The sequence below is a fragment of the Neurospora tetraspora genome (assembly GCF_033439725.1).
Source record: "Neurospora tetraspora strain CBS 560.94 chromosome Unknown B0H65scaffold_4, whole genome shotgun sequence".
Lineage (NCBI taxonomy): Eukaryota > Fungi > Ascomycota > Sordariomycetes > Sordariales > Sordariaceae > Neurospora > Neurospora tetraspora.
This window is the reverse complement of record NW_026944386.1, coordinates 2,306,814-2,333,597: the sequence shown is the minus strand read 5'-3', so window position 1 is coordinate 2,333,597 and position 26,784 is coordinate 2,306,814. Positions and strand designations below refer to the sequence as shown.

General features: G+C 52.6%; 11 protein-coding genes across 11 annotated transcripts; 5 read left to right on the top strand and 6 right to left on the bottom strand.

Moving 5' to 3' along the window:
- Positions 1-171: 171 nt before the first annotated feature.
- Positions 172-1,580, top strand: B0H65DRAFT_465486 (uncharacterized protein). Its single transcript, XM_062826813.1, has one exon. The coding sequence runs from the start codon at positions 206-208 to the stop codon at positions 1,100-1,102; it is 897 nt and encodes a 298-aa protein (XP_062681720.1). The 5' UTR covers positions 172-205; the 3' UTR covers positions 1,103-1,580.
- On the bottom strand, positions 1,450-3,174 carry B0H65DRAFT_573794 (glycosyl transferase family group 2-domain-containing protein; the record flags this gene model as incomplete). Its single annotated transcript, XM_062830560.1, has 3 exons — positions 2,746-3,174; positions 2,153-2,673; positions 1,450-2,081 (listed from the first exon to the last, which is right to left on the bottom strand). Exons 1-3 carry the CDS (start codon positions 2,877-2,879, stop codon positions 1,450-1,452), a joined length of 1,287 nt encoding a protein of 428 aa, XP_062681719.1. The 5' UTR covers positions 2,880-3,174.
- A 462-nt stretch (positions 3,175-3,636) lies between these two features.
- B0H65DRAFT_195202 (heterokaryon incompatibility protein-domain-containing protein) lies at positions 3,637-5,450 on the top strand. Its single transcript, XM_062821706.1, has 2 exons — position 3,637; positions 3,740-5,450. Exon 2 carries the CDS (start codon positions 3,883-3,885, stop codon positions 5,221-5,223), a length of 1,341 nt encoding a protein of 446 aa, XP_062681718.1. The 5' UTR covers position 3,637; positions 3,740-3,882; the 3' UTR covers positions 5,224-5,450.
- Positions 5,451-5,990: 540 nt separating this feature from the next.
- On the bottom strand, positions 5,991-6,460 carry B0H65DRAFT_465483 (uncharacterized protein). The gene has a single exon (XM_062826812.1). The coding sequence runs from the start codon at positions 6,439-6,441 to the stop codon at positions 6,013-6,015; it is 429 nt and encodes a 142-aa protein (XP_062681717.1). The 5' UTR covers positions 6,442-6,460; the 3' UTR covers positions 5,991-6,012.
- A 187-nt stretch (positions 6,461-6,647) lies between these two features.
- On the top strand, positions 6,648-7,718 carry B0H65DRAFT_573788 (uncharacterized protein; the record flags this gene model as incomplete). Its single annotated transcript, XM_062830559.1, has 1 exon — positions 6,648-7,718. One exon carries the CDS (start codon positions 6,648-6,650, stop codon positions 7,716-7,718), a length of 1,071 nt encoding a protein of 356 aa, XP_062681716.1.
- Positions 7,719-9,766: 2,048 nt separating this feature from the next.
- On the bottom strand, positions 9,767-12,572 carry B0H65DRAFT_425300 (Alpha/Beta hydrolase protein; the record flags this gene model as incomplete). The annotated part of the gene is made up of 2 exons (XM_062824563.1): positions 9,767-11,083; positions 11,184-12,572. The coding sequence occupies 2 exons, from the start codon at positions 12,570-12,572 to the stop codon at positions 9,767-9,769; spliced, it is 2,706 nt and encodes a 901-aa protein (XP_062681715.1).
- Positions 12,573-14,086: 1,514 nt separating this feature from the next.
- Positions 14,087-17,395, bottom strand: B0H65DRAFT_195148 (uncharacterized protein). Its single transcript, XM_062821705.1, has 2 exons — positions 16,814-17,395; positions 14,087-16,726 (listed from the first exon to the last, which is right to left on the bottom strand). The coding sequence occupies exons 1-2, from the start codon at positions 17,169-17,171 to the stop codon at positions 14,445-14,447; spliced, it is 2,640 nt and encodes an 879-aa protein (XP_062681714.1). The 5' UTR covers positions 17,172-17,395; the 3' UTR covers positions 14,087-14,444.
- Positions 17,396-18,077: 682 nt separating this feature from the next.
- Positions 18,078-18,528, bottom strand: B0H65DRAFT_425347 (DASH complex subunit Dad2-domain-containing protein; the record flags this gene model as incomplete). Its single annotated transcript, XM_062824569.1, has 2 exons — positions 18,078-18,211; positions 18,270-18,528. 2 exons carry the CDS (start codon positions 18,526-18,528, stop codon positions 18,078-18,080), a joined length of 393 nt encoding a protein of 130 aa, XP_062681713.1.
- A 449-nt stretch (positions 18,529-18,977) lies between these two features.
- B0H65DRAFT_493764 (uncharacterized protein) lies at positions 18,978-21,866 on the top strand. The gene is made up of 3 exons (XM_062827770.1): positions 18,978-19,250; positions 19,323-19,758; positions 19,820-21,866. The coding sequence occupies exons 1-3, from the start codon at positions 19,187-19,189 to the stop codon at positions 21,633-21,635; spliced, it is 2,316 nt and encodes a 771-aa protein (XP_062681712.1). The 5' UTR covers positions 18,978-19,186; the 3' UTR covers positions 21,636-21,866.
- Positions 21,867-22,366: 500 nt separating this feature from the next.
- On the top strand, positions 22,367-24,438 carry B0H65DRAFT_195084 (chaperonin Cpn60/TCP-1 family). Its single transcript, XM_062821704.1, has 5 exons — positions 22,367-22,463; positions 22,552-22,760; positions 22,825-23,415; positions 23,489-24,126; positions 24,197-24,438. The coding sequence occupies exons 1-5, from the start codon at positions 22,438-22,440 to the stop codon at positions 24,287-24,289; spliced, it is 1,557 nt and encodes a 518-aa protein (XP_062681711.1). The 5' UTR covers positions 22,367-22,437; the 3' UTR covers positions 24,290-24,438.
- Positions 24,204-25,627, bottom strand: B0H65DRAFT_195080 (uncharacterized protein). Its single transcript, XM_062821703.1, has one exon. It carries the CDS (start codon positions 25,313-25,315, stop codon positions 24,587-24,589), a length of 729 nt encoding a protein of 242 aa, XP_062681710.1. The 5' UTR covers positions 25,316-25,627; the 3' UTR covers positions 24,204-24,586.
- Between the last annotated feature and the right edge of the window lie 1,157 nt (positions 25,628-26,784).

Sequence of the window (26,784 nt, the reverse complement as noted above, 5' to 3'; positions counted from 1 at the left end):
AACATCCTACACACACTTCTTCCCAGCCTCGCACCGCAACACCCGCCCTCATGAAGCAATCGACGACATCGAATCGCTTTACAAAGGCCCTTCGCCCTCTTTTATCGCCCGCGAATTCGACCTCTCCCGGCTACACTCCATTCGCCATCTGCTATGGCTAGCCGGGCGTCCGGTACCGCCCCACCCTTTGCACCAACAAGTGCTTATGAATCGGGAGCCGATAGTCACTGAAAAGCTCGAGCAACACTTAGTATGGGGAGGAGGCAGGGTGTTTCTGAAGCCTGTCAGCAAGTTTTTGTTTACGAGGGAGTTTTGGACAAGGGAGTTGACATGTAAAGGCGAGGGGGGCTGTCGAGGAGCAGTGGTGGCGCTGAGTGATGGGGAACGGGAAAGAGACCGGGAAGCAAACGACAAAGCACAAAAGAAGGATGACGCGGGGGTATGCAAACGATGCGAAAGCCGGCAAGCAGCGCTTGGGTTTTTGTTCAGTTATGTTGGTCTGGTGCAAAGGGAGAGCGACTTTGATCTCGCTACCGTCAAGGGCCTCCTCCCACGCGAAGTAACCTGGGATCAATGGCGTCTCTTCGTGGACGAGCTGCTCGCCTCGCCAGACGCGATATACAAGAACATCGCCGTTCGGTTCATCTACGGCGAATTACGACTGAACCGACTTAACCTCATTTACATGTTCACGCGGGGGCCTTTGTCGCTGGGGTTCATGGCTATATGGACTTCATATGGGCAGTTTATCGTGCAAAACAGCGCGTGGGTTATAGGCGGGACGGCGTGGATTGTGGTGGTTCTGTCGGGGATGCAGGTCGGGTTGGATACCGCACTTGGGGAAGAGGAGGCATTTAAGAGGGCGAGTTATGGGTTTGCGGTGTTTTCGATCTTGGGGCCGATTAGTGCCATGGTGCTGATTTTTACGTACATGGTGGTGTTGTTTGTGTGGAATTTGGTGAGGACAAGGAGGTTTGAAGTCCAGAGGAGCCAGAGGCTCGGAAGGACCTGGAGTGGGTTGCATCTGGAGACCGGGAGGTCGGGGACGGGGACGGGGATGGGGACGCTGGGGAGAGGGAGAATGGGGGACATGGAGGAGTGAGGGAGTAAGTGGTTGGGCTGATGGATGTACAAAATGGAATCCCGCGTCAGCGGGTTGATTGTCTTGGTGCTGAAGATCCCAATGGCTTGGGCGGTGCGATGGAGACAGAGTGTTAGTGGTAATTCACCATCTGTTTACCTTGCCCATTTTTACAGTTTCTGTTAACTGCCTATTTGTCACTTGTGGCTCTACCTGCAGTCCTGGGAACCTACGGATACTAAACAGCTTTGACAAATAACTTCAAAGCACGCGCGGCGAGGCTGCTTTTCCCTTACACGTATTCAATTGTCCAACTTCGTCATTAGAAATATTTCTCACGGAGGAAGACGGATAATATAATCGTTACACTACAATCGTAGAGCTATGTCGAAATCCTCCGACACGTGACTCTCGGACCATAACTTCTCGTAGCCATCTTCATCCCCGTACGAGACTTGCTGGATGGCAGACCAACGAAGAATGGCGTTGTAACCAACGAAGGGAGCAACATCGCCGTTGGAGACGGTATACCGAATAGCGCTGGAAATCAGATTGGTGAAGAAGGTGATACCGTTCTCAAAATACGTGTGGACAACCTGCATAGCACCCGATGAGAACTGCATGATACCAACGTCAGAGGACTGCTCCATCTCCAAGACAGTATCAAGCAAGTAGTCGGCTGATACACGGGTATCCGAGTCAATCAAGAGAATGTAGTCGCCCATCCGAATATTGCCGTCAGTCCAGGCACGGCCATCTTCCTCGAGAACCTCTTGGAGGGCGCGCTCACAGGCTTGAGCTTCGTCATGCTGGGACCATTCCGGGGATCTCTGGATTTGGCTAAGCTTTTCTTCCACCTTGCACGAGATCATGAGGGCAAAGTTCATGTTGGGTGCCTTCTTGAACTTGCTACGGCGCTGGAAGCCGTTTTCGCCGTGTCTAGGGCGGGCAACCCAACCGATGCTGTGGTCTGCATAGAACTCAATTCGTTCCTGGCGGTCTTCCTCGGAGATCAGTTAAAGACCATCATCATTGATAAACATGTTTGCCGCACCACCCTGGAGCTCGTACGTGGAGATGGCGTGCTTGATCGACTTGACTGTGGGAGCAATGACACCGGTGAGGCCTTCTTTGTAGACAGACACTGCACCGTAACGTGAGGTAGGGTAGGGGTCTGCAGCCTCGGCGGCAGTTTGGCCGAGTAAAACTTTGAGTTGACCGAGAGCTGTTGAATAGGTCCAAATATCTGAGCCAAGCAGTCGACAATGACCTGAGCGAAGAATAGAGTGAAGAAGATTTGGACCGGTGCCAGGACGACGAGAGCAAGACGGACAAAGTCACCATCAACCATAACTTCAATAGCGAGCTGCCTCCAGGCGGACCTAAGGGATACTGTAACGATCAAGAGCGTGATGCTGACGAGATAGGTGTTGAGCAAGTGAACCGGTCGCTTTTCTCGTTTCGGCTCGCCGCTCTCCGCATCGACTTCAACGATTCGTTCCACCATGGGAGGAGCACTCTCCTCCTCGTCGTCAACCTCATTGCCGTCCTTCCATACGAGCTGCATGAGCGCTGACTCGATATGCTTGGCTCTGGGAATTAGATGGAGGGGATCGTCATCCTAAACGACGAGCAAGCCTTCCGAGGCAACAAAGGCCGCAAACTGATGTTTTCGGGCACGAAGAAGATCGTCGACGGTGGGAAGGATTTGGATGCGCAAGCCGTCGTTCAGAGGAACCTCGATAGCCTCCGGAGACCACTGTAGGAACGTTTTGATGACTCGTGAGTTGACCGTCATGGCACATTATTCCAAGCCCCTTGTCAGCACACAGCACCTGAACATATTCTGGGTAATCATTCTCACCTGGACGTTGAGCGCAGCACAGGCCGCAGCCAAGGGGGAATTCCCAAGTGCCGGCAAGCAGGTCATGTATCGACCTCTTGACTTTCGAAGCATCACGCCCTCAATCTCGATTCACGATGCGCGACGATGACGATGATCCCGACTACCGATGAATTCGCGAAAGCTCCCGTGGTTCATTTCCATTTTTGAAGAGCTCTACTCCGGGGCCGCTTTCGCTTCTAGCCCTGACGAGTAGTTTAGGAGCTGAATCTGTTCCTTCACCTTGCTTTCCTCCTAATTACCACGGAATGCAGGTCTAGCCGCGCGAGGTTGGTTATCCCAGCCGACCATTGGCTGCTTGACCTCTCTGTCCGACGTTGCAATGTTACCTCGTGTATTGTTTTGCCCGAGTCCAAGACACATTACCCCTCTCCCTCAACTTTCTCCAGGTATTCTTGGGAGGAACACAAAGCACCCATTCGACATTCATCAGGAGAAATGGCCTCAGGCTCTGGCTATCTTTCCCTTGTTTTGAACCAGTCATGGTCAAACGATGGGTATGAGTGACTTGAATATGAGGATTCTATCCGCTTGGTCAAGGCTGTTATGAGGGGGTCACATATTGCATTTCTATACGGCATGGTGCTAAACGCGAGCATTTCTGTACGACTGTCGTATGAAAAAGGGTGTATGAACGCTTCTGTAACGAAAAGGTACGTAAACAAACACAGTCTAAGCTTTCCTAACCCAAGGTGTGCTACACGATTCAGCCATGAGCTGACTTTCCCTGTCAAAAACATTGTCTACCTCAGTAGGCGGTAAACATGTTATCCCTCACAATCAATCCTCGCCGATTGCAACACTGGACCTTTTCTATTCCCACAGCTGCACCCAGAATCTTCCGAAAGGCCAAGAATTGGAAGCCATTACGCCAGTACACCTGCCAGCGCTACCAACAATGGCCTCCGATCCCGGCTTTTGGTCTAATCTTGGCGCTTCAATGCGGTCTCTCTACCGCAATCGCCCCTCCCGACAGCGTAAGAGCTCAAACAATTCGAGCGACACTTATCAACAGTTAGTTCACGAGGATTCCATCCGCCTGGTTTATCTCCTGCCCAGCTCCAACGCCAACGATCCAATCGAGCTTACCATGATTCCTGCTCGACTCGGAGAAAAGCCACGTTACCGAGCCCTATCATACGAATGGGGATTGCAAGACGACCAACACGACCCCGTTATTATGATCAACAGCCGCTACCCTCTGCGGGCTCGGAAGAATTTATACGAAGCCCTAAAAGAAATCCGCGCATCACCCGGCGAGTTTGCCAATTATCCTCTGTGGATTGATGCGATATGTATCGACCAACGGCAAGAATATGGAGAAAAACCACATCAAGTGCGGCTAATGGGGAAGATCTTTGGCCAGGCTGCGCTAGTTATCGCCTGGCTGGGACTTGCTGGATGGTACAGCGACTTGGCTATTGACGCTCTCGAGGCATGCAGTCAATATGGGCGATTGTCATTGCCGAAGCATTGCTGCTTCGTCACCCGCATTTTGGAGCCTCTTGAACCCAAGCAGACATTCGATACTTACCCTCCATGGATGACGATGAAAGCGATCATGCTGCTATGCAATCGGTCGTACTGGCGAAGGGTATGGATATTGCAGGAGATACATATGTCCCGGTCCTTGGTGGTGAGGTGCGGGTCTCGATCCATTACCGATACCGATCTTAACCGAGCTTTTCATACGCTCAAGAGCTTCGAGTGTATTCCTCATATGAGGTACAAGGAAACCCATCTAAGGAACTACTATCGTGATCTTACGAAGTTCCTTTGTATCACCGGCTCCAGCGTTCCACTTCGACATTTGCAAGCACGGGAAAATGGGCACAGAAGCTTCGGCCAGTGGCTCCAAATTTGTGTGGATGGCAATTTCCAAGCCACCGAACGCCGCGATTATCTCTTTGCGTTACTCGCCATCTCAAACGATATGCGGGATTTGGATTTGACGGTGGACTATGAAGTGCCATTGCGGACGGTGATGCAGCAAGCACTCCCGGCTATCAGACGCAGCTATTGCGCCATCAAAGAAGATGACAGGAAGTCATGGGATTCTTTTTCTCGCGAGGTTGACCAACTGATGGGATTTCACTTTGAACGAGACCCCTACACCCGTCAGAGCAGTTTCTTGCTACGAGACCCCTACACCCCTCACGGAAGTCTCTTTGAGAGTGCAGACCTTGAAACCCACTGGTACCAGCGGGTTTTCCACTATGTAGTTCCATGCACCCGTTGAACTACCAACTCCATCTGATAGCTTTGATACCATAGATTGCTAGCGGCCCGGTCATTTACGAAGACCTGAACGGTGTATCTCTACCAGATGTCCTGATGCCTCGACCTCCTCCATCCGAAACATCAGGCGTAGAAACCTGATTTGAAGTGTCAGAACAGTGGCATATCCGTCCACTCCTTGGGTACCTATTTCTACATAGGCTGCACTGGTTTCAGCTACTTCTTCTTCCACTATTAGCACTAGTAAATAGAAAAGACTTTGGAACAATTTAACGTTCAGTATTTATGTTATTTCTATACTACTGCCCCGAGTAATGTCTTCTTATTCCGGTGAGACTGGGTGAGGTGCTCATTACCTATCTTCCGAGCGTGAAGATGGTTCTGCCTACAGTCTCTTCCCTTCAGCCTTGTCCCTGACCGCACTTGTCGATTTCCGTTTCACTTCTAGAGGGCTTATGCCTATTTTGGACGCCGCTCATACAGGATCCGGGCAGCTGGTGGTGCCGTGGTCTACTTCGTTCTTGTCGTATCTTAGGTTACTAAGCGCACTTGGACAAGCCCTAGCGTCGGTGGCCTGCGGTGGGCACGAAAACAAGTCCCAGACGGTCAAGCAACTTCTATTCAAGGTTGACTGAGGTGTAACATGTGTTGGAGAGTTAATAAGGGCGTGATGAAGAAAAGTCAGTAGTCAGTCTGTATCCGTTTGGTTTTGTTCTCTTTCATTCATACTCTCTTTTTGCTTTAGCTATCTTTTGCCTGCGAAAGAAAGTCACTGCCATGTGCTTTCCCATCAGGAAAGTGCGTCACAGAGCCTCTGCAATTCCATCACGACATTCCCATAAACCGCCTTGATCAGCTCAGTGTCTTCCAGGTTTTGCGTGGCCAAGCCGAAGTTGCCGTAAATACATCGCCGAGTAATGTTGTGCAGTATCGGTCCACCATGATCCGCAACCATCCGTTGCCAGGTCGCTGCGGCGTTGAACTTGGTGAACTCCGTTTCCTGGCCATTGGGACCAAAGTTGGCTTCCCATGAAGGCTGGGACTCGAGAGGCTGACCGAACCAGAGTTCGAGGATCAAGGTGCCGAGGCCGAGCAAGATCTTTCCATGATCATGAGGTCTCGATGGGTGTGATGTTGGTTCTTCCGCGGGCTCTTTGCCTTTTTTGCTCTGGGTGTTGCTGGCGCACGCGCTGTTATTCCTGGAAATAAGGAAAGGCATTGCAGTGTTGATGCTCCCATCTTGGTTGATGAAGAAGTAGATGTTATTCTTGTCCCAGTTGTCTGGAAGCCAAACACTCGGACATCATCAAAGCCGGCAATGTCGAAGCCCACACGCAACGATTGGGGAGACTACCAGAGAAGATCGGTGCTGAGGCTTGCCCCCTATGTGATTACAAAGGAACTCTACAGCGACGAAGCGGATCAATGTCGAGTGATTGGGAACTGACGCCTCAGGCGTTTGGTAATCATCTGGCCAAACATTTAGAGGAATTATCCTTACTCGTGCTGCTACCCACAACTGCCAATGAAAGAAAAGGCAAGGCCACTACCGGGCTCGCTGACTTCAACCCGTCTGGGACGGACATGAACTTGGTTGTTACGGAAGTGGAGGACAAATCTGAGCTCACGAGGCCCCAATGCCCTCAGTGTGACCGCCGACCGGATGGGTTCAACTCCGTAAAGGACCTGGGCAGTCATATGGTAGCGATACACCGTCGCAAGATTAAATGGGTTTGCAGTGAACCAGATCTGGACAGCATTCCGGACTCCGTACGGCCAACAAAATTGCTCGCAGATTGCAGGCAATGTTCAAACAAAAAGCAATACGGGGCATACTATAACGCCGCTGCACATCTACGAAGAGTGCATTTTAGTAAACTGAAACGATACAACGAAGTCAGCAACTCGGTGGAACATACGATTGCACAGTTCATTGCTTTTGAGTATGTAGACGACGCTGATGACAGTGCCATGGCTGGAACGGGGGCTCTATCTATTCTTGCCGAAGATGACCTAGCCGGCATTGGCCACTATAACGACGGCTTCGAATACCCACAGTATGTTGAGCAGCCTACCACCAGTCCCTCCTTCTGGTACGCGGACACCCTGTCCCCCAGCGCAATTTCTTCCGCCTTCTCTCTCCCAGACTCCTCAGACCCTCAAGTATCCTATGACCCGTACTTGTGGATGCAGGATCCCGTCCTCACATCATTCGGCAATCCCGAAATTGATGCTCCCGCGTCAATACTATTCAACAACACTCCACCCCGAAGACGCCAGGCCGCTTCGGTCACCACCTATGGCTCGGCCACGGTCTCATCTACTTCAGGCATTGCACTCAGCACATCCTCATATTCCTATGAAACAGCTCCCTCAGAGGTTTCTATGGATCACGTTATGACGGGAGTAGAACTAAATCCCACGAAAGAGAACACGGACGCCGAGTTAGCTCAAAATCCCGAGTTAACCTGGGCGCAGCGACCACCGCACAGCTAGTCCACAACTGAGTCTCCAACCAAACCGGATGCCGGGCTCGTCACTCTCTAGCTCCACCCTCTTCACACCCTTCCAGCGTCTTTCACGACGGTTACAGGCAGAAAAATCTGCTGGGCATCGGCGGAGACGAGAGAAATTGAAAGTTCCTGAGATTGGGACTATTCCACACGAACCCCATACAGCAAAGTAACTCGGGAAAGAGTTAGGCAGCGCAGGAGCTCAAACAGTTGCTGACCGTGGAAGAATATGTGCTTCTCAGCAGGGTTAGAAGCGTCTCCAAACCCAACACCGACCAAGACTTTGGCCAAATAGGCGATTCGATCGAGCCTTGAAGAGTACTTTACTTGCTCTGGGAAAATCCAGACAGCAGTCATCAATGAAGAACGCCAAGGCTAGTTGAGTCACCACCTCAGAGGCGTCCATCGCAAATGCTCTCGGAAACACAGAAACAGACAACGCAATGGCTCCAAAGACAATAGAAGATATTCCACGACTGCTGGGCGAGCTGGGGAAGGCTCAAACGCACCGCGATGCACCGATTCATTTTTTCCCTTCCTCATCATTTCTTTCCTTCCTCCTTCTCTCCTATTCTCCTTTAGCGCCTTGCGCACCCGTCTCATCTCATCTTTCATAGTATGTAGCACATGAACATCCGCTCAAAACTCCAACCTAAGTTCAATGATCTAGAAGTGCTCCAAAGTCCAAAACTCCTTCGCTAGAACCCACCCGGTGGCAGACAGGGTGCACACACCGCACCCAATTTCGCCATCGCCATTCAGCCATCACCATTTTCAATCATCGCGCCAACCACAATAATAACAACAAATCGTTTTATAAGACATTGCATCGCTGCAGACAAGCACATACGACCACAGATGGTAGAAAACTCGGGATCCCGTCCGCTCTCCCATAGATAAGCTACCAATCGCCTGACTAGTAGTTGGGTCGGTGACGACCAGCGAATCCCAGGTGTTGTATGTTTTTTCTCATTTTTTTTTCTTTTCGATATCGTCAAAGTCTTATTGCCAAGTCATTATTAATCTTTTTGTTGTTTACCTTTTGGCAGTTGTTTTGTTTGTGGTGTTCGTGATGCGTACGTGATTACTTGTGAGCGGAATATTTCAGAGTAGTTGAGGATTTCATGCTACGTGCCTCTCCAAAAAAAACGCCCAACGATTTTTTTGCTCGCAAAAAGGGCCAAAACTCAAGTCTATCACTCCGCGGTTTTACCACTCAACCACCTTTCAAAAAGGGATGCACTTGACAGAGAGGAAGGAAAATAGCTATAAGTCTTGAATATAAAGTTATCATTCAATTCCATTTGTTACTGGTGGGAAATGAACGGTCCAAAGAACGAGTAAGGGAGATACATTTGGTTATAGTGGACTTATAGCGCATTATAGTGGGTAAAAATCAGATTGCTTTTTGAAAAGTAACTTTGGTACTTAAGATCTCGCGCCCTCTTTGAGTGCATTCATCCGGACAACTTTCCCTATAAACTCCTTTCAAAGATCTCTTTGTATAAATTTTGGTGTAATATTTGCAATAAAACCGTATAGTTAACGAAGGTTTGACCGAGGTGAGTTTAGGCGTGTTTTTGCGGGTAAAAAAAAAATTGGGTGTTTTTTTGGGTGACCCACTGTAGCAGTTGTTTACAACGACGGAGGAACTGAATGCAAATCAAAATCCAAACGATCACTCACCGAAACCTCACAGTAGAACAGATCGTGAATATGTAGCGAGTAAACGTGATACTCGTACAATGATTCAACTATGACTTGCACCTTTCCTTCTCCTCCCAGGAGAAAACGCCTCTCCTCATCCCAACCAAACTAGGGACTTGCCTATCCGATACCCATCTAAAACTCCTTGTTTTTCTTAACCATTACTCATAACGCAAGTACCTAGCATGAACAAGCCCATGCGGCAGTATACATCACACTTCTACGCCTTTGTACCCCAGCCATGGCCCTACTCATAAGCCCCAGATAAAACACCATCCATAATCGATTCGGCATGAACATTCTACACACGTACTCAACCCCCAATCAAAGTTTAGCCCTCGCAGCTGCCCCCGCGTTCCCCATCTCTTCGCGGCTTTTACCCAAGCCCTCACTCAACTCTATCCGATCCCACCAAAACCGGCAAGCCTTCAACAATATCCCATTGAGAACCTCCTCCTTAGCCGGTGTACCAGGACTACTACCGCCTGCCCGCTCATTATTCCCTTCTCCAAAAACAATCATCCTGCCCGTCCCCTCTGGTGGAGACTTTTCATCGTCATCATCACTGCTGCTCTGTTTCCACAATGATGACAATGACCACCTCCTTTTTTCGGTCTTTCTCTCCGCAGTCTTGTTCCCAGCGCCGCGGTCTAGTTCCAAATCATCATCCCCAAACGGCGTCCTAAACAACGGCCACTCCGCCCTCTTCCCACTCCCACCATCCTTCCCATCCGTCTCAACCTCAATAACCTTCTCCCCACTAACAAACCTTCCCCAAGCAGCATTCATCCCATCCGCTACCTTCCTCAACCCCTTACTCCTCCCGGGAGGTCCCAACGACCTCAAAAAGTCCATATCATGCGTCACAACGGGTGCCTCGTCCGCGTGATTCGCCGCGTTCCAATTACCCGTGGCCGCAAACCTATAGACATAAACCGGCAGCCCAGCCCGGCTCATAAAGTGCGCCGTCTGCAGCACGGGACAGATGTAAGCGTAGTGGCTATATGCAGCATCGAGACGGGCCCATTGGGCTCCCTTGCCGGCGGGCACGGAGCGGTACGGGTTGTTGGAGGAGGGGTTTGTCACGGGGTCCGGGTAGAGGTGCTCGAGGGCGGCGAGGTCGGTCTCGGCGAGGGTGGGGATGAGGGTCTTGAAGAAGGAGCGGAAGTCGCCGTTGGTGTTGGCGTTGCCGGGGATGAACGTTGCGCCTTCGTTGGTGTTGAAGCCCGTCAGGATGGGGATGCGGAGGTGTTTGCCTTGTCGCCAGGAGGTGATGGGGATGTCGGGGATTAGGACGGGAGTGGTTTCGCTGTTGCTGTTGCTGGTGGCTTGTTGGTGGTCGTGAAGCCCGTCGATGACGGGTTGGAAGGGCCAGGTTACGCTGGGTTCGTAGCGGTCCCAGACTTTCTTGGACGCTTTGACTATGGTCTCGAGCGGAAGCTTGCGAAGATGATCGAAGATTTGATCCTCCGGTGCGCCGTCGACGCCAGCAGCGGCGAGGAATTCACGAAATTGGACCAGGTGACGAGGATGGTTTGGGAGGAGGACGGCTCTAGCAGTAGTAGCGCCGGACTCTAGGATGGCTCTGTGAAAGGGTGCCGGAGTCGCCTTGCGGGCGTAGTACATGATATGGTGCCCAATCTAGAAAGAGAATATTGGGTCAGCACGAGTCCCCGCGATGTGTATGAAGATATCTCGAAATACGAGATCGAGACTCAAGGGGGCCGAAGATAGAACCTACCGAATGCGCACCAGCACTAAGTCCCATGATAGTGACATTCTCCGGATCGCCCCCAAAGGCCTTCACATTCTCCCTCACCCATTCCAACATCATAGTCTGGTCCCTTAACCCCAGATTCAATAATCCTTCCTTGGCCGTCAATGTTGAGGGGAGGAACCCCAAGGCACCAACACGATAGTTGAAGTTAATGCCTATCATGGGCGCATCGGTCCAAGCAATGAAGCTCGCCATATTGCGTTCAACGCCCATACCCCCGTTGAAGGCACCTCCATGGATGTAGACAACTACAGGCAGCAATGCTGGTCGCTTGTTGCTGCTGTCCCCCTTTGCCAGTCCATCGTTATCAACGAGACCTGCCGGCCTGTAGATATTGGCGTTCAGACAGTTCTCTCCAAACCCGTTGCCTACCGTCCCTCCTATAGGACAATTCTCGCCGAACTTGACAGCCTGGAACGTCTGCTCGGAGTCCGGCAGTGCCTTGGGTGGCCGGAAGCGGTTTTCTCCTCCGGTGGTCTGAGCAAAGGGAACGCCGCGAAAGGCCTCAATGGCATTGGGGAAGCGGTACTCGACAGGCAAGCTGACGCCAATGTACCGGCCTTGGCGCAATGTGACTGCAGGAGATGTGGCTGTAGCGCCGGGCTGCTTTTCTTTGGCCATGGTGGTGGTTACGGTCAACAAGGTGGTGGATGGGAACTGTGACGCGTCCTGGGCGTCTGCAATCTTATGTGTTGGAGTTGGGACCGAAGTGTAAGATGCGGACGAGTTGGAAAAGGTCGAAGCCGAAGGAGAAGATGCGGACGAAAGACCTAGCTCGAGATCCGGGTCGACAGATGAAGTTATTGCCTTTGTACTACCACCACTGTCTGCCTTGCCGTCACCGTCGTTGTCGCCGTAGTTGCCGTGTTGGGTGGTACTACTCAGGGTGCCCTTTTCCACGTCCGGGTGAGCAAACGAGGGGGCGCGGCCATTGGCATTATATCGGTAGTTGTATAGGCAGACGCACAGGAAGCCAATGACGAAGACCCAGGCTGAACAGAACACCATCTTTTTTGATAACCTCTTTATTAGCCGGGGCCGCCGTCGCATATACCGGGGCTTCTCATCCTGGAGGAGGGGAAGATTTAGTGACGTTGGAGTCGAGCTTCCACTGCTGCTGCTATCACCACTAGCTCGGGCTGTGGATGATGCTAGGAGCGGGGTGCTACCGGTACCGGGACTGCCCACTCCCAGGATCGACGTCGGCGGTTGGGGTTCCCCATTTTCCACTGAGTTGACACTGACAGCGGCGTCCGCAGTGGATGTTTCGTCTGAATCCAGGGCCTGATCGACGCGGGATGTGGTGCCGAGACGGACCCCGTCATGCACAGGCAATCGCGGCGGGCTTGGCATCGCGACTCTTTTCGCGAAAGAAAAGCTTCTCTTGACGTTGATGGTCGTTCTCTCGGCCGGTCCTTGAGGTCCAACGCGCGCTATGCTTCTCGGCTATAGATTTCCCATATTGCTGATGCTACTGAGCTGCTCGTTGGTGCCTGTGGTTGGGGTGGGAGAGGTGGCGCGAAAGTGACTGATGATGGGACTCAAAGATCGGGCTTGAACTCGAATGTCTTTGGCTTCGAGTCTGAAAAGATACTGCGTGACTCGAGGACCCTTTGGGGAAAATGTTTTCTATTTGTTAGCACATGGTAAGATGTTGAAGTTGCAGTTAGAACGGATGATTGATGCGCGTCGGGCGTCGAAGACACGGGCTGCCTAGGCAAGGTAAGGTAGCTGTATAATCCGAACGATGATGTAAGTTTGGCATAACCGAAACCGAGACAACGAATGAATGAAAGAAGAAAGGAGGCAAAGGATGAAGGAGCGACAGCGACAATGACGATGCCGCAACTGAGCGATAAGACTCGATCAAAAGGGAGAAAGGGAGACCAGCCCAGAATCGAACAAACGAGAGACGTTGTTGGCTGTTGGTGAGGTTGATGTCCACGGTCACTGCTTCAGTTTGCTCTTCGGTGCTGCGTCCTTTGTATTTTTCATTTGACCAAAACCTGTCCTGCAGAGGAAGTGAAAGCAACAGCGGGAGAAGTGGAAGGTTGATCGATGCTGCTGCTCATCCAGGCCGTACCTGATAAGCTGACCAACAACATGAACCACTGTAATAAACAATGCAAGCCTCAGACCTTAATCCTCAATCCTGCCATCCCATCAAGGAAACATGAAATAAATGATGCGGAACGAATGCAACAGACGGATGCTACGCCCCGGCCCGTGTCTTTTGAGATAACAGCAGCAAGTTGGAAACGGGCGTCAAGAGACGACAGTAAACATCCGCCAGACAGAGGTCGTTTTGCTCCGGGCCCGGTACGGCATCAATCGCCCCAAGTAACCTCTTCTCGTCTACTCCGTCCCCTTTCGCGATCGGCGCGTATCACAAGTTTGTGAAATGTAACAAGATCAAGTCTCAAGTCTCGAATAGGAAGGTATGCGAGACAGATCAAAGTCGAGGCAATTTACTCATGACACCCGCTGTGTCGTCGTCGCCTTGGCTCTGACTTCACATTGACACTCTTCCCACTCGTCACAAGCGCCCTGCCAAAAATTCTTGTTGATTGTTCTTCATCTCAATCTGTTCTATCTACCTAACTTCCAGCGTCGCCTCATATCATGACCACGTTGGCTAAGCTGAACTTCCTGTAAAATAAAAATAACCCCGCCAAAACGCGCTCCAAATACCAAGCGGCGGGCTGACCGATAAGACTGTGTGACAAACAGTTGCCGCCGCGTACGATAAGAACCTAACGGCCTAAAACCGAAAGACTCGTTGCCTCTTCCGAAAGCCCAATCGTCCAATCGGTTGGTGAGCAGTCCGTTTAACCATACTGTAAGTAATCCGAGGTATTTCCGGGGCGCCTCAGTGTATAAAGGTCGTTAAAAACAACCGCCGGGCTCAAGAGATGGTGATGGCTGCCACCATGGTGCTCCGAAAGCTTTAAAATAAAGCAAGTTGGAAGGATAAGGAAGCCAACATGATAAGACCATAAAATGCGAGTAAAAGAAAAAGAAAACAAAAGTACACGCAGACACTGCTATGCAACCTCCTCATGAAAATGCCCACACAAACCATGAACTCCAGGCCAGAAAAAGAGAGAAGCATGCAAGACCGGAATGGAAACAAAGCCTGAGCCACAAACTCCGCGTCAACTCCAACATTTCAGGTCGTCGTCCACTCGCGTCGAAATGCCGAATCCATCGTGCAACCCTACTTCTTCAGGATGTGAAACGAAGCCTCATGGTCTGAGAGCTCCCGACCATGCTGTCCCTCTTCTTCTTTCCACTAAGAGTAGCGGCTTTCTGTGCATGCTTGTCTGCCCACTCGCGGCTCTGCATCCTAGACCTATCAGCCGCCTCCTTTCGGGCTCTCTTCGCCGCCTCCTCCCTTTCGTGCCGCTCTCTCTCACGCTCTGCCGCATAGCTATTGTCGCGTGTAAATACCTCCTTGCCCCGTTGCCTCTGCTTCTGTGCCTCCTCCGCGCTCACTGTGCTACGCCTGCTAACTGTGCTACTGCCTGTGACGCCACTGCGGTTGCTACCTGCCGACGCCCTCGAGGTGCCGCGACCGGCATTGGCTGCCGACAGCGAGTCAATCATGCTCAACCGGCCGCGCGCCGGAAGAGTTGCCGCATTATACGACTGTCGCTTGGTCGACGCGGCCGATCTGCCCAAAGTAGAATTCCGCTTGTTCGCTGAAGAAGCTGTCGGTGACGCAAAGGAAGCTGTAGCGGGTGCCTTTGATACAGGAGAACGGGGCTCTGCATAACCGCTAGCATTGTTGCCATCAAACGCACGAGCAACACTAGGTCTCCCTTGCCGCGCCCGACTAACAACCGTCTCGCGAGGATTCGTAGCTTTTGAGACGCTGGCACGGACCGAGCGAGCCTTGGACTCGCGACCCTTACGGTCCTCTTCCTGAGCTCGCTGTTTGGCCTCCACCTCCTCTCTCCTGCGACGTGAGATTGCCCCATCGGGTAGCTCAGAAGCGGCTCGCGTGGACGTTTTGGTAGATCTGACACGAACTTTGGGAGGTGAGGCAGTCCAGGAATCATCTATAGAGGCAGCATGCTCAGAAATGTTTTGTTGTGAAAGACGGGATGCACGCTGTTCCTTGAGGCGGCGGGCCACAGCTTCTCCGGGTAGCTCGAACGAGGCCACAGTGGGCGCTTTGTTAGACTTGGCCGGAGGCCTGAGTGGCAGAAGGCTGGTTGGCCTGGTTGCTGTGCCTTTCTTCTTAGCAGCCGCTTTATCCTCGGTGAAGCTCATCGAGCTTGACTTCCGCAACGTTGAAGAGCGATCGACATCCTTCAGGCGGACCGTGGCAGCTCCAGTTCTCTTGGAGCTTGTGCGTTGAGGTGGGGCGGCCTTGGGTGTTCTCTGGACGCTCTGCCACGAGGGTATTCTCGCGTCCACAGGAGACAAGATTCGGTCAACTCGCGCCAAGTCATTGATGGCTTCCAATTCATCCTCCATCTTGTCAAGAGCTTCAACCGAGTCCTCAATCCTGGACGCAGGACTCGGGATGGGTGAAAATATTCTGGTTGATTCCATGCGTTCGTCTTCCATGACCTCCGAGAGGTGGTGCCGATATCTGTGACGGTGTTCGGTCTCCCACCTCATTTGAGACTCTTGGTGACAATCATCCACGGTTTCCGAGGAATGATGGTGGTATCGGTGACATGAATCAGTCTCCCACATTCGGGACTCGTCTTGGGCATGGCGGTCGTCTACTGAATGTGAATCTGATTCTCGAGCTTCATCTCTCTCTTCTTCAAACTGGTATTCGCCGATCAGAAGAGAATCTGACTCGAAGCTCGCCTGAGGCTCATGTCGATGGTCCACGTCAACCTGTCCGTGAACATCGCGCATTTCATCGTCCGTACGGTAGGGGCTGGTGTCTTCAGCCACGCTGGAGCTGGAATCGGCGTCCATTTGGACGATGGTGGTTTCAAACTCGCCAACCCTGTCATCCATCATGCTCTCCGTCTCTTCATCAATTGTCTCGGGGGTAATGTGGGAGCTCCTAATCTGAAGATGGGATTCGTCGGGATGGATCGTGATGCTTGTCGGAACAGTATTATTCACGACAACGTCGCTTTGCTCGACGTCGTCCAGCTTGGTAGCTACAAGCGTATAAATATCAGCACTTTGGTCTCCGTTGTCGGTGCCTAACATGGCATCCGGCATTGACTTTGAACGACGTGGGACGAGGTTGCAGCCAAAGTAAAGCAGCTTTTTCGGGTTCTCGAATCCTTGGTAGCCACAGCGCTCAGGGTGTTCATGAGAACAGTCAGGGTGAGCACATTCTCCGCATCCCGTATAGCCGCAACTCTCTGGGTTATCGTGAGAGCAGATCGGATGAGCGCATCCTTCGGGCGGTGTCTTTGCCGGCAATGACAAAACCCACTCGAAGTGACCTGCGTAGTGTTTGGCCAACTGCTCTGCGTTGCTAGGGAGATTTCGACTTTCAAGGGCAAGAGGATTGTTTTCCAAAAATTCTGAGAGACCCATCAAGCTCAAGTCAGTTTGTCTTCATTGCACGAAGGTAGCTTAACTGCCAGATATCGATAGAGGGAACCACATACCTTTTAAGACGAATGCGGAAAGGGCCGCGCCGGCTTCAGGACTGGCTTCTTCGCCTAGCTTTTCGCGCACTTGACCAGCAGTCTCGGTTCCAAGTTCAGGCTCGTCAGTTTGGTGTCTAGCAGTACTTCTGGGCCTGGTATTTGCCTTCTCGGGGCTACCCAAGCAAGTGTTCTGGAGATTGATTGTCTGAGTCTTGATCGGCTTCTTGCTATGATTGTGGTTGGTGTCTGAATTTGAATCCAAGACACAAAACTGATTGTTGTCGAGTCTGTGGGGGGAGAAGCTGGAGTGTATTCCATGGTCGTGGATATCGAAGCCGATTCCATGTCGGTGGTGGTAGGTGTGGGTGGTCGTCATGACTGTAATTAATTCTTCGTTCTAATATCGGCTCTTCCCGAAATAGGCCAAGATCTGGAGGCCAGACGATTAGTTGTGATGCTGACTGGCCTGAACAAGGGTTCCAGAGTAATTTCGCACAAGGGAAAAGACAAGATTATCTCTGTGCAGACGCGGGGTGGCTTGTTATCCAGAAAAGTGAGATTGTGATGGGCTAGATCCGGGGAAGGCTGATCGAAAACTTGCTGGCTATTGATTGAACAATTATGCTGGTGTAGCAGTTGGGCACTGGGGTCCTTGGTTGATGAAGTGATTCAACTGAAGTGGTCGAGAAAATGTGCTGGAGTCCTAGAGGCAGTTGGCTTTTGTGCTTCATCCAGAACGTCATGCGTCTTGGTACTGGCGGCGGGCGCTCTTCCCTTTTCCCTGAACTGGCAGTCAAGCTCTTGCCCGCAACTCCTTCCCATCTTCACCACAATGCTTGAGGGCCATTCGTTCTCAGCGCCTTTGCGTGACTCGTAACTGCAAGTGCCCGTGGTCTCATGGTGGTTGTTGTCCGATGCCCTAAAGCGGCGACTTCCTCCAACAACCCCCTGGCTGACTTCGACCAACAACACCGACTTCCTTTATTAGTGATCAAGTAGAAACAGCCTACCTCTGGTTGCTCAAACATTTCTTTCAGTTCGTACTTGGAATGTACAAACGGAGGTTGGCAGCACTGGTGAATAGCAGGGCAGTCCGCATAGTATCATACTCTTAACATGAAGCGTTCTGACCTGGATTGCGTCTCCTTGTAGAAGACCTTGGTGCGATAGTAGCATATAATCCATCAAAATGATTACTTCTGACTTGAATCCTTAGCTAATCCCCGGAAGAACTGGCTGAATGGTGTGCCTGGCTGGTCGAGGTGACCTAGGTTCCTTCGGTTTACTCTTCTTCTGCAGCTCCCTCCGCATGTGCTTGAAGTGCAGGCGCATGTTCGGTTGGAATGCGAACAAGAGTCTGGGGAAGATCGTTCTCTGAGGGCTCTTGGACACCTACACTTGGCTTGGGCAATTTGGCTGAGGCAATCATGTTAATACTAAGGAGGGATGATGGTGTGGTGTAGATGACGCTTACCAGATGCCATGTTGATAGCTCTTAGCACATTATGCCAGTTGCTTAGAACAAGGGCAATTGCTTCTGTTCCATCGGAAAGGGTAGCCAGCTTTTGAGCGAGCGCCTCCATCTGCGTTGCCATTGCCGCGCTGAGATCGCGAAGCTCCTTGAGATTCTCCAGTTCGGCCTTCTTCTCGTTGACTCTGGCAACCAGGGCGGGAGACTGGCCCGTGGTGCTTGCGCCCATGGACGAAAAACCTCTGGCAGGAAAGGCAGACATTGTGGCTGCAGTCACGGCGTTGGTGATTTGGAAGATGGAAAAAAAAAGGTGGAAAGCTTTGAGATCTACATGTGTTTAAGGAATAGTCAAGAGCAGTTGGTCGAATCCAAGTGGAAGTTCTTGACAAGGTGGAAGACGGGAGGAAAGAGCGTCCTGTTGTTGTGATTGATTGCTTGCTGCTGATGCTGTCAGTGGCCGGCACTGCTCATGCAGCGGACGCTTGCGCGGCAGGCAACACCGCAGGCGTCGGACGCCCTGAAGACAGTGACGTGCCTGCTGAGAGGTGAAGCTTCCAGTGGGCCGCGTCCCCGCTTCAGAACTCCGTTGCTGGTCAACCCTAGACCTGGGCCAACTGCAAGAGAACCGGGACGCTAAACCGCTTTGGGAACCAGAGTAAACAAAAATGTTCGCGAAATGACAGCTGGGAATTTGGCCACCTCCGCTCCCACCCAATCCGCCGCCCTGTTGCACCCGCCCGCTCGCCATTCGACACACGCCCAGCCTCTTCCTTCCCCAACGTATCGATCGCATTCCAAACAACACCACCTCAAACAGCTTCACATACTCGACGATCAGTATTGTATGTCTACGATAGCGATCCGGTTGAGTTAACAACAGACCTTTTTTGCTGTCTTGTCCGCGAGGACGACAATGCGAAATGGCCCGCCTCAACGAACAAGCCATGTCGTCTGTCTCGTCGTCAACAGACAATCTCGAGCTTCGTATGTGTCGCGACTCTGTCTCCCTAAACGCGCCAGTCTGACATCTCAACTAACCCAATCGCGTCTTGACAGTGCGTAGGAAGTTCCTCAGACAAAACAGAGATATTGCTCGGGTCAATTCCACACAGTCACTCCGTATCCGTGGGCTGGAGAATGAATGCGCTCGTTTGCTGTCGGAAAACCTCGAACTTCATGGTCAGGTCTTGCGCCTCGAAAAGGAGCTCCAAGGCAACGCTGCGCAAAGGGTGGCCGATCATGCGCTCGAGGTCAAGGCCAAGATGGAGACGCAGTTGGCGGAACTCAGTTCGCTACTGGCAAGCTTAGGGGAGCCACCCTCGAAGCGACGCCCCTCAGAAGAAAGGCGATACGCGCAACCTCGACCAAGCGTTCATCGGAGCCCTCCCCTGAGAAGAGCACGCCAGGAGGCCGACCAGGAACTACTGGCTGAGCAGGAAGGGAGGCTACCGCCGATATACGAGAACAAGACGTATGCGCGAGCCACGATGAAGTAAGTCGCATAAAGCTCCCGGTGCATGATTCCTTGGAGCAGATGGCTGACAGCCAAACAGCAGCGAAGAGATCCTAGCATTGTGCATGCAGGCAGATGACTCGAATGACTCGCCAGACATTGGACCGCCGCCAGTATCTAGGTTTGTTGAGGATGATATGGTCATACATCGATCACCGTCGCCAAACAAGAACTCCGAGATTGAAGAAACGGAAGCTACCGAGCAAGTGGAAGAGAGCCCTAGGGGTCTCCAAGTGCCGCCGTCACTATCGCCGCCCAAACTTAACTATGACAGGAGACCAAACATGATCTTATTCAGCCCACCGAAAGAATCGAGAATTGCGGAACCCACCAAAATGTCCAGTCCCCTTCAAATGGAACCGCCGAAACAATCTGCATCGGCTGTACCAAGCGAGACGGTACGAGCAGGCCTCAAGCGAAAGTTCGGCGACGAGAACGAAAACGAACCCAACAAGGCAACCAAGCTTCAGCCAGAAAAGGACAACGGCAATACGACTGGGAAGAAGAAAGGACTCTCTGCCCGCGACCCGCAAAAGAGGAAAAGCATCAAAGAGACCGCAACGAAACCGAGAGCTCCACTATCAGCAAAGAGCACGAACGAGCACATTGCTTCTCCGAAGAAGGCGACGAAGGCCCACGAGGTGGACGACGGTTTCAAGCCGGTGAAGGTGCACAAGGCACAAATGGGCAAGGAGAAGGCTGACCTGCCGCTCCCGGAAGAGAACCCAGCAGTAGAAGAAGCGCAAGGAACTTCTACGTCGGCATTCACGAAAATCGAGATCCTCCCACCGGCCCTGGAACCTACTCCTGAAGTTGCCGAGATTCCCGAAGCCGATATTCTGATCACACCTGGAACACCAGAGCGCGCCTCCGGAAGCACTGTTGTGACCCACGACACCCCGCCGCCAGCCCACATTTCATCTAATGGAGAGACGTCGCGGCCTAGCAGGCGTGCCAGAGCGGCCATCAGCTATACGGAGCCCAATTTGCGCGACAAGATGCGGCGACCGACCAAGGAGCTCTTTGATGCCGTTTCTGGGGAGGGCAAGTTCCTCCACAGGCCGGCAGCGCAACAGCAGCAACAGCGCAAGGGGGACGAGTCAGCACCGGCGTCAGTAAGCAAGGTCAAGGCCGAGCCGTCGCCGGTGGTGGATATGAGCGGTCTGAGCAGCAGTACGCTCTTTGAAAAGGAGAAGGAGAAGGAACCACACCAGGAGGAAGGAATATTATCACCAACCGGCATCCTCCCAAGCTCGGTCGACCTGGGAAGGAGAAGGCGCGCCTCATCCTTCTCTACCGCAGCCGGTACAATGACGATTCCTCCGGTCCGAGAGCAACCAACCCCGAATCCCCCAGCTGCGGAGGAGATGGACGAAGACGCAGCGGTCGAGGCTCAGATTCAAAAGGAGTTGAGTAATAGTGTTACAACACGGCCCAGGGGTGGAAAGGGGAGGCAATCGATGAGCCGTTCCGCACCTACGATCCTCACGGAAAAGCAAGAGGACGTACAACTCGCGATAAATCCAGCTTCGGTAGATCTCTATGACTTTGCTAGTTGTGTATCTCCGGATACTGCAGCACCCCAGGAAGAAGCAACTACCGGTGATGTTCTCGGTAATAAAAAGGCACCAAAGGGTTCAAGAAGGGCGTCCTCAGCTGCTTCGACTGATACAACAGCAACGGCGTCCGCAAAGCCAAGATCTTCTCGGAAAAGGGCTTCAATGTTGGTGCCGAAAAAGAGCTTGTGGGCCGAGGAGCAACCGCAGGAGGAAGAGGAGGAGGAAGATGTTGGGAATGACAGTGGCGGGTCGTTGTCCAAGGGAAGGGCCTCGAGGAGGAGAAGTATGATGCTTTGAAAGGATTCTGGTAAAGCTGGGATGGAAATGTTGTTATAGAGATTTGCTTCACACGGCACAGCGTATGGCGTTTGTTGCTTATTAGGCTTGGAGTTGTGTTACATGTGGTACGGAACAGAGCTCCCCCGTTACTGTACTGAACGCAAGAACTGGCATGTTGGATAGCTCAAACATCGAGATGTCAAGACAGGAGTGTACCTTATGAACTATAAATAAGTTGTAGTCCCCTGAGCAAGTATCAACAATCCGTTGCTGCGCGACCGTTAGCGCTGACAGCTGGCAGCGGATGCCACGACACGCACGTTCTTCCGTTCTGTTCGGCAGTCCTCTGCCCCACCTTTTGGGCGGTGGGGTGCCGTCCACTGGCAACGGTAGCAGAAAGGGAGCTTGGTCCAGGTCGATTCTATCAACTTTTCGAGGGGGTCCAGCATCCCACCTTGACGCTGAAGCTGCCTGCCCGATCATTGAACTGGAGAACAGCAAACAACAACGGCCATTCCCTCCAGATTTTTGCCAACCATCCTGCTTCTCCCCGCGCATTCTGAAGCATCACCATCTGGACGGATTCTATACAGCTTTCTTCTTTTCAGTCTCCAGTAAAGCAACCCATATAAATCAGGCACCATGCAGGCACCGGTCCTGGTAATGAGTATGTTCCAGCGCCCGAAGCTACCTCTTACCCCTTTTGATATTGGGGATATCCTCACTTATCAGCCGGTAGTAACCATGCAGCATACTGACCTTACCTCCTACCCTTGCAGACACCAACAGTGGTGAGAGGCAGACTGGCCGCAAGGCTCAGATGTCCAACATCGCCGCCGCCAAAACGTACAGTTCCAAACCCCCCCTAATAGCGGATGAGAGACCGCCTTTCACCCCGCCATGGACCCTGACTGACCGCCCCCTCGTCTCGTAGTGTCGCTGATATCATCCGATCCTGCCTCGGCCCCAAGGCCATGCTCAAGATGCTTCTCGACCCCATGGGCGGTATCGTCCTCACCAACGACGGCCATGCTATTCTCCGCGAGATCGAGGTGTCGCACCCCGCAGCCAAGAGCATGATCGAGCTCAGCCGGACACAAGACGAAGAAGTTGGTGACGGTACCACAACAGTTATCATTCTCGGTAGGGGAAACTCTGGCTATAACTGCGCCGCATACCGTTTACTGACATGTGGTATCACAAACAGCCGGCGAGATCCTCGCGCAATCCCTCCCCCAGCTCGAGCGCAACATCCACCCCGTCGTCATCATCTCGGCTTTCAAGCGCGCCCTCAAGGACGCCCTGCAGATCATCGAAGACATCTCGCTCCCGATCGACATCAACGATGACCAGGCCATGAACAAGCTTATCTCGTCCTCGATCGGCACCAAGTACGTTTCCCGTTGGTCGGACCTCATGTGCGGGCTGGCGCTCAAGGCCGTGCGCACCGTGACGTGGGAGATGGGCAATGGCAAGAAGGAGGTGGACATCAAGCGGTACGCGCGCGTGGAGAAGGTGCCGGGCGGCGAGATCGAGGATAGCAGGGTATTGGACGGCGTCATGCTCAACAAGGATATCACACACCCCAAGATGCGCCGCAGGATCGAGAACCCGCGCATCATCCTGCTCGACTGCCCGCTCGAGTACAAGAAGGGCGAGTCGCAGACAAACATTGAGATCACAAAGGAGGAGGACTGGAACCGCATCCTGCAGATTGAGGAGGAGCAGGTCAAGCAGATGTGCGAGCATATCCTTGAGTTCAAACCCGACCTTGTCATCACAGAGAAGGGTGTCTCGGGTGAGTTCAACTTACTGCAGCGGAAGCGCATGCTGTGCCGATGGCAGGCAGGCTAATGATGTTCTTTTCACAGATCTCGCACAACACTACCTCATGAAGGCCAACGTTACCGCGCTCAGACGTGTGCGCAAGACCGACAACAACAGAATCGCCAGGGCGACGGGCGCCACCATTGTCAACCGAGTAGAGGATCTTCAGGAGTCCGACGTCGGTACGAACTGCGGCCTGTTCGAGATCGAGAAGATTGGCGACGAGTACTTCACCTTCCTCACAAAGTGCAAGGACCCCAAGGCCTGCACCGTTCTTCTCCGCGGTCCTTCCAAGGATGTCCTTAACGAGATCGAGCGCAACCTGCAGGATGCCATGGGCGTAGCGCGCAACGTCATGTTCCACCCCAGGCTATCGCCCGGTGGTGGTGCGACCGAGATGGCCGTGTCCGTCAGGTTAACACAGCTCGCGAAGAGCATCGAGGGTGTCCAACAATGGCCGTACAAGGCCGTCGCCGAGGCCCTCGAGGTTATTCCCCGCACACTTATCCAGAACGCCGGCAAGAGCCCCGTCCGCGTGCTCACCGATCTCCGCGCGAAGCACGCCGAGGGCAAGAACTCGTGGGGTATCAACGGTGATACTGGTGCGATTGTGGATATGAAGGATTACGGTGTCTGGGAGCCCGAGGCCATCAAGGTGCAGAGCATGAAGACTGCTATCGAGGTATGTTTGATTTCTTTTCACATTCACCATCGCTGCCTTTATACTGTTTACTAACCATCTACACAAACAGGCTGCCTGCCTCCTATTGAGAGTTGACGATATCTGCAGTGCCAGAAAGGCACAGCCAGGTGTCGGTGTCAGCTCTGGCGGAGGTGATGAGTAAATGTAATGACGGTTGCGGGTGGGTAGCCCAGGGCCTACTGAATTAGAGTCAGTCCGGCAAAAGGTGGTATGATATCCCGTTAATGATTCATTTGTGGTCAACGCATACCACCATACTGCATGAGCACCCCTTTATGTAAATGCTAGATAGACCTTGGCATGGTAGATAAAAGGGGTTCTGTAAGGCCTGGTCGAGACGTATATCCTTGTTCCGTAACTGCAGGTCGTGATGTCTTTGCTTTCCCCCAGTCGCTGGTTGCCGCTCTACTCGCTGGATTAAACCATTAGACGTCCTGCTTCAGTCGTCTTCAACAATGAGTAGTCCGGACTCGCCATTTGCGGATTTAGGAGCTGCCGCTGCCACCGCGGTCGAACTGGACTTGTCCGCTTCCTTCGCGGCCTTCTCACCAGTAGTGTCCTTGGTAGAAGCTCCAGCTCCAGTTGTGCTCTCCTTTACGCCTCCATCCTCTTCCTTCTTCGTCTCTTTCTTCCCAGCCCCATTTTCAGCCGCCGCAGTTACTGTCGCCGCATTCCCACTTCCACCTCCACCCCCTCCATTCCCACCTCCACCACCACCCTTGCCCCCCTTCCCCTTATTCTTTTTCTTCTCCCTCTTCTCCCGATTCCTCCTAGTCTTCTCCTCATCTGCCCTCTCCCTCTCACTTTTCTTGGCCTCAAACTCCTCCCTCTCCCTTTCCTTCGCAACCTCCTCATCCATAATTCTCAGTCTCTCATATTCCCTCCTACGAGCGGCTTTATACACATGAAACTCGCCCGATCCCGCACCGGCGGAAGAACCCTGGACGTTGGTCACGATCTCCGGGGGCGGAGGTAGTCGTGAAGAAGAAGAGGTGGAGGAGGAGGAGGGCAAGGGGGGAATGATGATTTCTCGGTCGGGTTTGGCGAAGAGTTGTTGCAGGTGGGAGGCTTGGAGGCTGGTTGGTGAGGAGGCGCGGAGACGTTTGGTGGGCCGGGAGGAGAGGCGGGAGGTGGAGGTGGGGATTGAGGAGGGGTCGTCGGCTGACATTTTTGCGGTTGGTGGTGTTTGATGTTCGTTGTTTTTGCGGTGGTTATGCGGCGGCGGTGCAATTTTCAAGGTCCAGCCAGCGTTAAGGTGTGGTGGTTTTGGGGTGTTTTCGGGCCGGATTGAGACGCGGCGGGTTGTTCCCGTCTGGTGGCTGTGATGTTCCGAGGAGCGAGGGGCGCGCACGCCTTTTGAGGATGTTGTTCTTTTTGCGGTGCAGCTATGGGATGATTTGGTAGTGTCGTTGGGTGATGGGTTCTAATGTCCGCTGCTACAAATGCTGGAGGAGGTGGTGATGTGAAGTTGGAGGTGGAATCTGACGGAAAATGAAGTCGCGACGACGGACGGGTCGATTGCAGCGATCAGTTCCAGATCGACCAAATGCGACGCTGAGCTGAGCTGCAGCTGATGGGAGCTGGACCCGTTGGGCAAGGCTACAGGGCTGATGTTGGTGGTCTGTGCGCGTGGCTGTTTTATGGCCGTTGACCTTTGAAGATTTGAAGATGGCTATTGGTTCAGTTCCACATTGAAAGCTATGTACAAGATCCAGATGTCTGTAAGTCACGAGATCAGAACCACATGCGTCAATGATGTGGCTTGTGTCTTAATTTGGAATCACGGAATGTTCATGGATCTTTTGAACCCCCATAGACGGAGTCCTGGCAGCCAAGCTCTTGAGTAATGGTTCTGGAGTTCGCTCTTGTCATGTGTCTTTTACACGTGCTTAATAACATGGACACGATGTCATGGATGTCGTAAGTTCCGAAGTCAATTGTGGTGTTTCCTTTGGGAGTCCAGAACATCGAACTCATCCATCAATTTAGCCAAAGATCGCGGCATCTGCTCATCGGTACTGTACGGTTCAAGTTAGTAACACGGGAAGAAGCCGCCAGGGACGAGTTGACGAATGCGCATCTGAATGGCTGAATGTGCCGGCCCGGTTGGTGTTGTTGGCGCTTGCTCTGTCAAAGTTGCGGTGACCTGCGAATCGGGAAAGAACCGACCTCTGCGGTTGTGAGCGTTAACATTTCTGATTGGCTGAAGGAAGACATGGAACCCCGCTGCATCCAATCGAGCCAGAAATGGGGCGATGAAAAACGATAAGTCGAAGGCACGAGGGGCTCTGCAAAACGGCGGGAAAGAATGCATGACTCCCTGCTCTTGTCGAATCCAATCACGGTTCAGCACAGCCTGGGGCAGCTAGACCCTCCTCCACCACCAGCGATCATGTCCATCATCTCTGGGTTGGGAGCAGGTCACGAGGTTTCGACCTCCAACTGAAACTCCGTCCTGCTGGGAGCGGTTCGGGTCGAGAAAGTAGCCATTCACAAGCTACCTAAAAACAGAGTGCGGCTATGTACCTCAACGAAAGCGGAGAGGTGCGCATTCACCCAGAGCTGTTAGTACACCCTAGAGGTGACACGCCGACCAAGCAGACTCGAACAAGAATCAACACTGCCTTACAAGAGTCT